The sequence below is a fragment of the Aotus nancymaae genome, unplaced genomic scaffold (genome assembly GCF_030222135.1).
Source record: "Aotus nancymaae isolate 86718 unplaced genomic scaffold, 86718_ANA_hifiasm-v0.15.2.pri h1tg000029l, whole genome shotgun sequence".
In the NCBI taxonomy this organism is placed as follows: Eukaryota; Metazoa; Chordata; class Mammalia; order Primates; family Aotidae; genus Aotus; species Aotus nancymaae.
In genome coordinates, this window is record NW_026988442.1 from 15,025,852 (window position 1) to 15,039,336 (window position 13,485).

General features: G+C 46.6%; 1 protein-coding gene across 5 annotated transcripts in view; it reads left to right on the top strand.

Moving 5' to 3' along the window:
• Positions 1 to 13,485, top strand: part of MMP24 (matrix metallopeptidase 24) — a 47,695-nt gene that overhangs the window by 10,691 nt on the left and 23,519 nt on the right. For 2 of the 5 annotated variants that reach the window (XR_010344531.1, XM_064382345.1), the window contains exons 1-2: positions 5,577 to 5,878; positions 11,901 to 12,017. Coding sequence is in view for 4 of the 5 variants with exons in the window: in XM_064382345.1 (XP_064238415.1) it covers positions 5,700 to 5,878; positions 11,901 to 12,017 (296 nt within the window). In the remaining variant the exon portion in view is untranslated. Of the gene's footprint in view, positions 1 to 5,571; positions 5,879 to 11,900; positions 12,018 to 13,485 lie in introns of those variants that run through there. The other 3 variants (XM_064382343.1, XM_064382344.1, XM_064382342.1) reach the window with 3 other exon arrangements.

The window sequence follows — 13,485 nt, forward strand, 5'->3', positions numbered from 1 at the left end:
GTGTATAAAGTACTGCAGGAGTAAAGAGGGCACCCACTATCTCTGACAGGGAGGGCTAAGGAAGGTTTAACAAAGGAGGTGGTATTTGAGCTAGACCTTGAAGGATGAGTAGGAGTTTGCTAATATGCATAAAGAAAATGGGCTTTAGAGGCAGCAGAAACAGCCAGGAACTGAGAAAGGGCAGAGAGTGCTTTGGAGTTGCTGTGACCAGAGTGTAGAACACTTGCTGTAGCCTCAGAGTTCTGCCCAGAGAAGGCAGAAGATTGTCTGGGTTGCAGAGCAAGTGAGTGGCAGAGACAGGATTAAGCAGCATGAATTGAATTGTCTGAGCCCTGATCCATCTTCCTTAGCCTCCTACTCTCTAATACACACATGCACGCGTGCACACACACACGTACACACACACACGCATGCACACACGTGCACACACACATGCACACACGCACATACTACCATTCCAATCTCATGCCCTGTTCCCTGGTTTAGATGCTGTCGTGTGACTGCCCCCACCCCATTTCCCTCCTAGGAGTCTGCCCTTGGGCTCTGAGGATTGTCCCCAGAGAACCTGGGAGGGAAACAGAGCCTAGAGAATTTGAGAGAATACACTAACACTGGCCCAGCCCACCATGTGTCTGATCCATTCCAGTGTTTAGTCCTGACCCAGACATTTGCCTATACGACCTGAGTCCTGCGATCCTAACTCCTGATGTTGCCGGGATAGACTATGTCATGTTCATAATGGATCCCAATGGGTTGTGAGATGCTCCTTGCTTGAGTATCCCAGAAAATGAGCTGCATAAACCAGGTTGCCAGCTCTTTACTTAGGAGGAACTACTTTTAATTCCCCAGAGCACTAGAATGCTAGAGTGGGCTTATGCCGAAGGCCCCCTGTTCCTTACCTCCTACCATAAGCAGAATGAGGATTTTTAAACTCCATGTTAGCTTTGAGGTAGATGCTCAAAAAATACTCCATTGACGGACTGGCTTGTCAGTAGTTATCTGTTCAGAGGTCTCTAGCTATTTTACAAATGCCGTAATTCATCTTAGTCACATTTTTAGAGAACTAATAGAGTCCATTGGCAGATAGGGAGGCATTGAAGTATTTTAGATTTGTACCACACCTCTTTTAGGGATGACTTGAGGCAGCTTACAGATTAAAACATGTCTTGTGGCACCACGCCTGTAATTCCAGCACTTAGGGAGGCTTTGGAGCGCAGATCTCCTGAGGTCAGGACGTCAAGACCAGCCTGACCAGCATGGTAAAACCCCGTCCCTACTAAAAATATAAAAATTATCCAGGCTTGGTGGCACATGCCTATAATCCCAGCTACTCGGGAGGCTGAGACAGGAGAATCATTTGAACCGGGAGGCAGAGTTGGCAGTGAGCTGAGATCACACCACTGCACTCCTGCCTGGGCAACAGAGTGAGACTCTGTCTCAAAAGAAAATAAAGAAGAAAAATAAAATTATTTTAAAAACCCATAATGTCTTTACATAAGTCTTTTAAGAATGAAACATAACTTGGTGGTCTGAAGGATGAAAAAAGTAATGGTTACTTCCAAACATCCCCACGCTCAACACATAAGCTATAAATTTGGTTGAAAGGTTCCCGGGAGAAAGACAAAAAGGGAAACGCATTGGGTTATCCAGTGTTCCTTTTCTTATACCTTAAAGTATAGAGAATCTCCTAGAGAGAAAGCATTTTCCTCAAGCTAAAGCCTAATAGAAAGTAATTGTGTTTGTTTGGTCCTAGGAAAGTTGAGGGACAGGGTGAAGAGTATGTAATTCCATTTCACCGTCGTTTCTCTACATCCACTCAGCACCAGGCCCTCTGCAGTGTTCCCAGTCTTCTGGGAGATGCTGTCATGTCCATAAGTCACCCAAGAGAAAGTAGCCTTGACTGGAAAAGATGAACTGCCCTCCATAGGACCCACAAGAACTGGCCCTTGGTCCAGGGAGCCATGGGAGGGCAGGATGGCTAGATTTCAAAAAGCAAGAGTCAAATGGCCAGGCACAGTGGCTTACACCTGTAATCCCAGCACTTTGGGAGGCCAGGCGGGTGGATCACCGAGGTTTGGAGTTCAACACCAGCCTGACCATCATGGAGAAACCCTGTCTCTACTAAAAATACAAAATTAGCCAGGCATGGTGGCACATGCCTGTAATCCCAGCTACTCAGGAAGCTGAGGCAGGAGAATTGCCTGAACCTGGGAGGTGGAGGTTGCAGTGAGCTGAGATCTTGCCATTGCACCCCAGCCTGGGCAACAAGAGCGAGACTCTGTCTCAAAATATATATATACATATATACAAAAATTAGCCTGTAATCCCAGCTACTTGGGAGGCTGAGGCAGGGCAGGAGAATCGCTTGAACCTGTGGGTGCGGGGATGGGGGCGGAGGTTGCAGTGAGCCAAGATTAAGCCAGTGCACTCTAGCCTGGGCAACAGAGCCAGACTGCATCTCAAAAAAAAAAAAAAAGAAAATCCGCTGAGAATGTGAGAATGTGCCATGCTCTCCCACATTTCCAGGCAATTGCATATGCTATATGCTTCAAGGCTCAGCTTAAATCTCATCTCTACCTAGAAGCCATCATGGAGTTCCCCTTTCTCTGTGCTGCCCCCTCTCCACCATGGATAAGACACCCCTCTTTTGTTCTCCCTTAGAACTCCGTGCACACCTGCTTTTTAGCATTGTATTTTTATTGCGGGTTTACTTGTCAATCTCTGTGTTCCTTACACAATGCCTAGCTGGTAGTAAGTGCTTGGTTAATGGTTTTTGAATGCACATAATGAGCAACTACTGTGTCCAGCACTGCCCTGGGCAAGGGAAGTAAGCTACCGCCCCTTCCCTTGAGGAGGTTCAAGTCTGGGGGAGACTGATATGTAAAGTAATGATTTGAGCCCAATCTTATAACATCTATAATAGGGGATTCAGGGAGCACAGAAAAAGGAGAAAATAACTGATACTGACAAGTCAGGAAAGTCTTTCAGAGGTAGTAATTTATGGGCTGAACCTTAAAATAGGAAACTTTTTTGCCATACTGAGAAGAATATTAGGCAGAGGGGAAAACGTACAATACAAAGGCGGGAAAGAGAATCAATATTTAGGGAACTGCAAGTATTGGCATTCTGTGCCATCATTTGGAATGAAAACCATGTTTTAGATCCGACTGTGAGAGACAGAAGGCTGTTACTGTGTTATGCATGTTTCAAGCCTTTATTATTCTGACAATTTTGTTTTTATCATCAGATGGATTTTATCACAAGGCAGTAAAGATGTTATAGTCACCTTCGGTGAAGCAAATAATAACTTATTTATAGTTTCTGGTCTGCTGCCTTCTGAAAACTGTTTCATTTGACTTATAATAAAAGACACATCCATAATTAGCCTGTTCATATAGATACATGAAACAAAAGCTTTAGCTAGGAAGGGAATAATGCCATTTCCGCAGCCTTCTTTCCTTTCAGTGGCTTACTTGGCGTTCAGGATGATCCTCTGAGGATGGGAGATGTGGTTATCTAGCTTCGAGCCCAGCACGTAGCTCCCGGAAGTGCATGTGGGCTCAACAAATGCACAGATGTTTTCCTCCTTTTCCAGCTGATGCCACAGATGTTTCCTGGTGCTCTTGTGTCCCTGAGTCTCCATCCCCTCATGCTTTTGGGTGGGAATAATCTTTTTTTTTTTTTTTGAAATGAAGTTTCTCTCTTGCTGCCCAAGCTGGAGGGTAATGGCATGCTCTCGGCTCTGCAACCTCCACCTCCTGGGATCAAGTGATTCTCCTGCCTCAACCTCCCGAATAGCTGAGATTATAGTGCCCACCACCACGCTGGGCTAATTTTTTTGTATTTTTAGTAGAGACGGGGTTTCATCATGTTGGTCAGGCTGGTCTCAAACACCTGACCTCAAGTGATCCACCTACCTCGGCCTCCCAAAGTGCTGAGATTACAGGTGTGAGCTGCCACGCGCAGCTGGGAACAATCTTTGCTTGCTATCCTTCAGAGTCATTGCTTGTTTGAGCTCCTTCACCCAAGCTTCTTTCAGATTATCTTGCCCTTTTAATGATTTTCTCCTCTTTAAAAAAATTACTCCATGCATAAAACGTAGAAAACAGGAAAGCACAAAAAACAAGTGCCCCTTGATACTATAACCAAAGGGCACTCAGTCAATTCTTTTTTATTAAAAAAAAAAGTTTTGACATTATTTCAGACTTCAGAAATATTTTCAAGAATAGGACAATTTCTCTAAATATTTATTTACTTACTTATTTTAGAGGTGAGGTCTCACTCTGTCACCCAGGCTAGAGTATAGTGGCGTGATCACAGCTCACTGCAGCCTCTTACTCCCGGGCTCAAGCGATCCTTCCACCTCAGCCTCCCAAGTAGCTAGGACCATGGGTGCACACCAGCATGCACAAATAATGTTTAACTTTTTTGTAGAGATGGGGTCTTGATATGTTGCCCAGGCTGGTCTCGAACTCCTGGCTTCAAGCCATCCTCTCACCTCAGCCTCTCAAAGCACTGGGATTACAGGCCTGAGCCACCACACCCAGCCAACAAAGAATTCTTAAATGCCCCTCACCCAAATTCCCCAAATGTTAACATCAAACTATACTTACTTTATCTCTCTCTTTTATCTCTGTCTCTCTCTCTCTCTCTAGAGAGAGACATATATGTATATTTCTTTTTTTTTTTTAAACAGAGTCTTGTTCTGTCGCCCAGGCTGGATGGCACTGGCGCGATTTTGGCTAACTGCAGTCTCTGCCTCCTGGGTTCAAGCAATTCTCCTGCCTCAGCCACCTAAGTAGCTGGAATTGCAGGCATGCACCACCACACTTGACTAATTTTTGTATTTTTAATAGAGACAGAGTTTCATCATGTTGGCCAAGCTGGTCTCGAACTCCTGACCTCAGGTGATCCTCCTGCCACAGCCTCCCAGTGCTGAGATTTTAGGCGTGAACCACCACACCTGGCCATATATGTATATTTCTGAACCCATTTCAGAATGATTTGCTAGCCAATTGTCACCTGGTCAGATGAAAAAAAAAGAAATAAGTTGCAGATATTGTGCACTCTTATGTCAGCCTCAATACTAAGTGTGTAGTTCCTAAAACTCAGGAATTCTCCTACATAAACATTAATTTTTATATGTGCCTTTCTATATTTTTTCTATGCACACATTTATTTATATTTAAATAAGATCATGCATTGTTTTATTTATATTTCTTTATAGTGGCTTGCTTTTCACAGCAAGTTAGCAATAAATATTGTATATAATCTCCTGCCAATAAATATTCTACAACATAATTCGTTGTCAGGCTTTGACAGTAGACACAATGGGTTTCTGGGTGGTACAACATTTTCAAAATACCACTCTGCATCACAGAATTAACTGAGCTGTGCTTTTTTGTGTCTAGTCCAATATCAGTGGAAAGCACTGAATAAATGAGTAAAGAGGCAGGGCAGGGGAAAACTCTGAATTCAAATTTAGTCTTTATTCTGTTGCCAGTAGAAAACCAATAAAGGTTTCTAGCAGGAGAGTAAGCCAATAAAAGCTGCTTTCTGGAGATCAATTTGACAGCGTCTGCAGGATGGAGTGAAGGAAGACGAGCTCAGAGCATGAGTCCATAGGTCACTGGGGTAAAGTGATCCCTGGTTTTAAGGGCACAGCTCTGCGCAGGTAGAGCAGAGCCTTTCCCAGCATAATGCATCCTTTTCTCTCACGTGTCTTTCAGAACTGGTTAAAGTCATATGGCTATCTGCTTCCCTATGACTCACGGGCATCTGCGTTGCACTCAGGGAAGGCCTTGCAGTCAGCAGTCTCCACTATGCAGCAGTTTTACGGGATCCCAGTCACCGGTGTGTTGGATCAGACAACGATCGAGTAAGATTTGCGTAGGACATTGTGCCTTTGAACTTCCTGGACTTACATTTGGGTTCATATTTATGATGGCCTGTGTCCACCCCATGCCCATCCTCCCTTATCTTTCATTCCTGCAGGGCCATCCTGGGAGAGAAAACCCCAAAGTGCCCTTCCCGATGTGAGTGGGAAGGGATGGGATGGGAGTCCAGCCCTCCCATTAACTTGCCATGTGACCTTGGAGACAAGTTGCTTAACCCTTCTGGACCTCAGTTTCCTTATCAGGACAATGACGGGTTGGGTTATAGATGGGCTCTTTGGGTCATGCTCTGGAGTTCCCTGCAATGCACACATCTCACAGGATACAGAAAACTCTTGAATGATAATGAGTTGGCTCCACTTTTTCCATTTCCCAAACATTTGCTGGGTGCCTGCATGTGCCTGTTATCCGGCCCTCCAGAGGCTCACCATTTAGTGACAAATACAGTCATCTAGCCACACCAGTCTAGAGCTCAGAAGGAAACACCGAGTTTTGGGGAGACACTTAGGAGGTAGAAAAAGTCATGAGGATGGTCACAATCACTCAAGGAGAATATAAAGATTCATGGGCAGGGTGCTGGGGATGGACCACAAAGCCAGCCAAGAAGGGGCAGCTGGAGAGGAGGAAGCCTGATGTGATGATGTGAAGCAATGTTATGATGTCACACGGTGTGCGGTGTCAGTGGGGCCAGCCGCTGCAGAGCTGTCCAACAGGAGCATGGCTGAAAGTCGTCAGCAGGGTTTAGTGACAAAAAGGTTGTTGCTAACCTCAGCAGAATGGTGGAGATGAAGTGGGGAGAAGCAGAGGTGAAGAATAAAAGTGGCAAGTAGAGGGAAAACATTCAAGAACCTTGACAGGGAGGTAGGAATAAATGGGTAGCAGCTAGAGGGGATGAAGTTTTGTTTTTTTTGTTAAGATGGGAGAGAGTTGAACAGGCTTAAACTTGCTTAAGAAAGCTATGAGAGCTGTTTACGAAGAGCCATTCGCATCACTAAAGCATGGAAAAGAGCAGGAGGGAGTTTCCTAAGGAGGTGGGAAGGGAGGGGAGCCTGAGGCAGGTGGAAGGAGCTAGCAGGGCTGGGTGAGGATGCAGGGGAGTTGGTGGGGGGAGGAACAGGAAATGCACCCAGTTGTGGATCAAGGATCAATTTGAGGTAAGTCACTCCTGGACAGAATCATCTCTCTGGGTCTCAGTGTGTTCATTTGCAAAGGGGAGTGTTGGATTATGGCTCTAAATTTTAGATACCACTTTTTTTTTTTTTTTTTTTTTTTTTTTTTTTTTTGAGACGGAGTCTCGCTCTTGTTACCCAGGCTGGAGTGCAATGGCGCGATCTCGGCTCACCGCAACCTCCGCCTCCTGGGTTCAGGCAATTCTCCTGCCTCAGCCTCCTGAGTAGCTGGGATTACAGGCACGCACCACCGTGCCCAGCTAATTTTTTTGTATTAATAGAGACGGGGTTTCACAATGTTGACCAGGATGGTCTCGACCTCTCGACCTCGTGATCCACCCGCCTCGGCCTCCCAAAGTGCTGGGTTTTTTTTTTTTTTTTTTTTTTTTTTTTTTTTTTTTTTTTATGAGATGGAATCTCACTCTGTCTCCCAGGCTGGAGGTCAGTGGCATGATCTAATGATCAGAGGCGACCTTTGCTTCCAGGGTTCAAGTGATTCTCCTGCCTTAGCCTCCCAAGTGGATGGGATTACAGGTACACACCACCACGCCTGGCGAATGTTTTTGTATTTTTAGTAGAAATGGGCTTTCACTATGTTGGCCAGGCTGGTCTCCCAACTCCTGACCTCAGGTGATCCGCCCACGTTGGCCTCCCAGAGTGCTAGGATTACAGGCGGGAGCCACCACACCCAACCTAGATTCCATTATTTTAAGCATCTAAGCTTTTAAAACTTGGTGAGTCTGGGTTTTAGAATCCTAAAATTCTGTGTGAACATTTCCCATTCCTAGGATTCTCTGATTATAAGAGTGTGAACTTCTTCTGATGCTGTGAATACCGTGGACTCCGTGGCCCTGTGGCCTCCAGAGTGGGCTGGTTAAAGACAGCCCAGCCGCCTTTCAAAGGGGAGGTTATTTTGAGGGCTTTGCACAGGCCTCATGGCAGTGCATCCTGGGGCAGGAGCTCTGGCGTCTCTGCTGCGGCACCACCTGGCCTCGGGTTTTACTCTGTTCCAAAAAGCCCCAGGCCTGTTGGATGGTGCTCAGAGAGTGGCAGGTGGACAGTGAAAGGAGAAGGCAGAAGGAACGATCGAGGGAAAAGGATGGCCTTTCCTGCTTGCAGTTGTGCCCACACCTCCTTGTATGAAGGCGGGGAGTTGTGTTCTGGAAGCAGGGGAAGGAGGAAGCGAATCACACTTATTAATCCAAGACCTGAGTTGGGGAGCGTTCGGGGTAGAATTTGGAGACCTGAGTTGCAGCTCCAGCTCTGTGACCTTGGGCAATGGCTGCCTTTCCTCCCCTAGGTGCCTTCCAGCTCTAACTTAGCCAGAGGCGGTTCTTGGTTCTCTTCCCAGGGACTGTTAATGAAAGGAAGTTAGATTAGCCATTTAAAGTACTGTGTTGTTGGCCGGGCGTGGTGGCTCACATCTGTAATCCCAGCACTTTGGGAGGCCAAGGTGGGGGGATCACAATGTCAGGAGTTCGAGACCAGCCTGCCCAACATGGTGAAATCCCATCTCTACTAAAAATACAAAAATTAGCCAGGCGTGGTGGCACATGCCTGTAATTCCAGCTACTTGGGAGGCTGAGGCAGGAGAATCACTTGAACCCAGAAGGTGAAGGCTGTGGTGAACCGAGATCATGCCACTGCACTCCAGCCTGGGCAACAGAGTGAGACTCCACCTCAAAAAAATAAATAAATAAAAAATAAAGTACTATGTTGGAGAGTCTACCCTGGGTAATGTCACACATTACTCATTCACTCATTCATTTGTTCAACAACATGTAGTTCCTCTAGCTCAGCCTTGTGTAAGCACCAACAGAAAAAAAGAAAGCTCCAGGCTTTACTAAATTGCATTAATTAATAGTTCACTTTTTCATTCAACTAAGTTCCAGTCCTGCCTTGCTGATTTCTATGTTTTATAAGGTACTGGATTTATCTGTGGATCTTTTCCCTCATCTGGCTACCTCACAGTGTTGTTTTGAGAATCAAACTTTTTTTTCTTTTTTTGAGACAAGGCTCACCCAGGCTGGAGTGTAGTGGTTCAATCTTGGCTCACCGTAGTCTCCACTTTCCAAGCTCAGGTGATCCTCCCACCTTAGCCTCCCTAGTAACTGAGACTACAGGAATATGCCGACATGCCTGGCTAATTTTTTGTATTTTTAATAGAGATAGGGTTTTGCCATGTTGCCCAGACTGGTCACGATCTCCTAGGCTCAAGCAATCCGCCTGCCTCAGCTTCCCAAAGTGCTAGGATTAAAGGCGTGAGCCACTGCACCTGGCCAAGAATCGAATGTTTTAAAAGAATGTGCTGGGCACAGTGGCTCATGCCTGTAATCCCAGCATTTCAGGGAGGCCAAGGCGGGTGGATCACCTGAGGTTCAGAGTTTGAGACCGGCCTGGCCAACGTGGTGAAACCCTGTCTCTACTAAAAATACAAAAATTAGCTGGGCGTGGTGGTGCTGCGTGCCTGTAATGCCACCTACTACTCAGGAAGCTGAGGCAGGAGAATTGTTCGAACTAGGGAGGCAGAGGTTGCAGTGAGCCGAGATCACAGCACTACACTCCAGCCTGGGCAACAGAGCAAGACTCTGTCTTGGAAAAAAAAAGAAAGAAAGAAAAGAAAGGAAATCCCTGAAACTGGGTAATTTATAAAGAAAAGCTTAATTGGCTCAGGGTTCCACAGGCTTTACAGGAAGCATGGCTGGGGATGCCTCAGGAGATTTTCAATCATAGCGGAAGGCAAAGGGGAAGCAAGCACATCTTCACATGGCAGGAGGAAGAGTAAGAAGGGCAAAGTACTACACACTGTTAACCAACCAGATCTCATGAGAACTCACTATCACAAGAAGAGCAAGGGAGAAGTTCGCCCCCATGGTCCAATCACCTCCCACCAGGCCCCGCCTCCAACACTGGGGATTACAATTTGACAGGAGATTGGGGCAGGGACACAGATCAAAACCATATCACCTGCTATAAAGCAGGTATCAGGATTTACATAATTCAGGCACTGGGCTACCTTCTGGGGATATCAGGACGAACAGGACACAGTTCCTGTCCTCAATTTACCATTTATTAGAGGAAACAGACCAATAGATTTTAAATCACAACACAATATATAAGTGCTGCAGAGAATTATGTTCCACATCCCACAGTTGTTTAGCCACTTCTTTTTTTTCTCTCTGAGAACAGCGTTTCACTCTTGTTGCCCAGACTGGAGTGCAATGGTGTGATCTTGGCTCACTGCAACCTCCGCCTCCCAGGTTCAAACAATTCTCCTGCCTCAGCCTCCCAGGTAGCTGGGATTACAGGTGTCCGCCACCACACCCAGCTCATTTTTTGCATTTTTAGTAGAGACGGGGTTTCGCCATGTTGGCCAGGCTGGTCTCGAACTCCTGACCTCAGGTGATCCACCTGCCTCAGCCTCCCAGAGTGCTGGGATTACAGGCATGAGCACTGCACCCAGCCTGTTTAGCCACTTCTTGAACAAGTCTAGTGAAAGAGAATTTGCTGTCTTCCATGCTATGCCATTTCTACTGTTGGATAGTTCTGATTCATTCATTTCATCAGTGAGTCGACAATAATTATTGAACCCCTTCTATGTCAGGTACTGTGCCAGCCCTGGGGATACCAGCAAAGTTCCTGTCCTTATGGAGCTTAGAATTTGGGGAAAGAGACAAAGAATAAATAAGAAAGCAAATGCACAATCTACGTTCACGAGTGATAAATCCTGTGAAGAAACATTAAGCAGGATAAGCAGATAGCAGTGGACTGGGGACAGGGAAACTATTTTAGATAGAGAGGATGAGGAAGTCCTCTCTGAAGGGGTAATATTTGAGCAGAGACTTTAATGAAGTAAGGAAACAAACCACATGCCAAAGAAGAATGTTGCAAGTACAGAGAACAGCAATGCAAAGACCCTGGCATGGGCATAGCCTTAGCATGTTCAAGGAACAGCAAGAAGGTTGCCATGACTGGAGCAAAGGATATAAGGGAAAAGGGTGACGATATTCTTGGACAGGTTTGCAGGGGCTGGATCACGTGGGGCTTTGTGGGCCAGGATGATGGAGTCTTGCTCTGTTGCCCAGGCTGGAGTGCAGTGGCTCGATCTCAGCTCACTGCAACCTCCACCTCTCAGGTTCAAGCAATTCTCCTGCCTCAGCCTCCTGAGTAGCTGGGATTACAGGTGTGAGCCACTGCAGCTGGCTAATTCTTTTTGTATTTTAAGTAGAGATGGGGTTTCACCATGTTGGCCAAGCTGGTCTTGAACTCCTGACCTCAGGTGATCCACCCACCTCGGCCTCCCAAAGTGCTGGGATTATAGGCGTGAGCCACCACGCCCAGCTAAAGAGTTTGAATTTTATTCTGGATGTTCACGGAAGTCGTTGGAGGCTCTTAACCAGGGCATGCTGTGCTCTGATTGCATTTACAAAGCATTTTCACATGTACTTCCTACTTGAAGACTCACCGCCACCTAAGAACAACAAGAACTATAGTTCTCATGTTGCAGATGAGGAAACTGAGGCTCCCAGTGGTTCCGTCACTTGCCTGGCGGGGGGGGGTCCTATGACTAGTGGTGGAGCTGAAACTTATCAAGCCCATGTATTCTGATTCTCAGTCTTTATACAGCTGTGTTTCCTCATATGATTGTGAGCGCATGAATTAATGAATCAATCACTCAATCATGTTCCTGTTGGGGTCCATCTGAACCAGGGTCCCAGAGTGTAGGTTGAGGATGCACATTGCTTTCCAGATTGGAGCTGGGGAATACGCAATCCCTTCCTACAGTGTTCAGTGACCACAGTGCATATGGATGTGTGTGTGTCCTCTCTCTGCCCAGGTGGATGAAGAAACCTCGATGTGGCGTCCCTGATCATCCCCACTTAAGCCGTAGGCGGAGAAACAAGCGCTATGCCCTGACTGGACAGAAGTGGAGGCAAAAACACATCACCTACAGGTGCTTGGACTCCCTCTCTTCCTCCCTGGCTTCGGTGCCACCCTCACTCTGTTTTTCCTGGTCTGAGTTTCAAAGGCTCACAATGTAGGTGGGCCTGGGGAAGAGGCTCACAACATATGCCAAGGGCCAGGCATGTGGGCACTGGTACCAGGTGCTGAGAGCCTGTGACTTTGTCCTCCCTGTGACTTCCACAGGATGCTGTGACTCCAATCTCAGGTTTATTTGGTCCTCTGGGGGCTCTCAGTTGTGTTCTGTTTAGATGCCTATAGTTTTTAAGTTACAGAAAGTGGGGTATGAACAGTTTAGTAACTTTCAGCTGTGATAAAGAACCATAGCTTGCAATGAGTTGTGATCACGCCACTGCACTGCAGCCTGGGTGACAGAGTGAGACTCTGTCTCCAAAACAAAACAAAACCCACAAAACAAAACAAAACCATGGCTTAATTCATTCTCCCTATTACTGCCTGCCAAACCCCATTCCCTCTGATCTGGATCCTCCCACCCTAAAATCCACCTGATGGACTTCACCTGAGATTCCCAACACAGAGTTCCAGTTGTGTCTTAAGGAGTATAAAGACCTGGGACCTGAATCGTAATCGTGTCATCCTTGATTGTCTGGGGGAACCAAGGGCAGAGCAGGATTCGTCTCCAAGTCAGACCAGTGGCCCAAGAGCAGAGATGATGCAGCCCATCACAGGAGACTCGGGCACCAGAGTGGGGCTGGGGCAAGGGCCAGGCACTGGGAAGGCTCAGATGGGTGCTGGCTGGCACTTCTCAAGGCTCTCCTGTCATCTCAGGTGGATCCCTTGGAGGCAGGATCTAAGACAGAGATCCTTAGAGTTGAACTAAGGGCTCTCCTGCTGACAAGTGCTCCCTACAGAAAGGGATTTTTTTTTTTTTTCCCAGAAATCTGACAAGAGAAGGGAACTTAAGAATCTGGGTTAGAAGCTGAACAGACTCTTGGGTTTCTTGAAGGGGGAGCGTGGACCCAGAGAAAGAAGCACTGGGTTCTAACCCAACGCTGACCTTAACTTCTATCACTCAGGCTCTCTGGGCCTTGGTTTTCTTACATATGAAGTAGGTAGAACAATCCATGACCCAATATGAACACAGTAGCCCTAAATAGCCAAATCTGTAATGGATTAAATCAGATACCAGCCAGCTTCTAGGTGGACAAACAGTAGTTGGTGCCAAAGTTTTTTTTGTTTGTTTGTTTGTTTGTTTGTTTTTTGAGACAGAGTCTCACTCTTGCCCCCCAGGCTGGTGTGCAGTAGCGCGATCTTGGCTCACTGCAACCTCTACCACCCAGGTTCAAGTGATTCTTCTGCCTCAGACTCCTGAGTAGCTAGGATTACAGGTGCCTGCCACCATACCTGGCTAATTTTTGTACTTATAGTAGAGATGGAGTTTTGCCATGTTGGCCCGGCTGGTCTCAAACTCCTGACCTTAGGTGATATGCTCGCCTCAG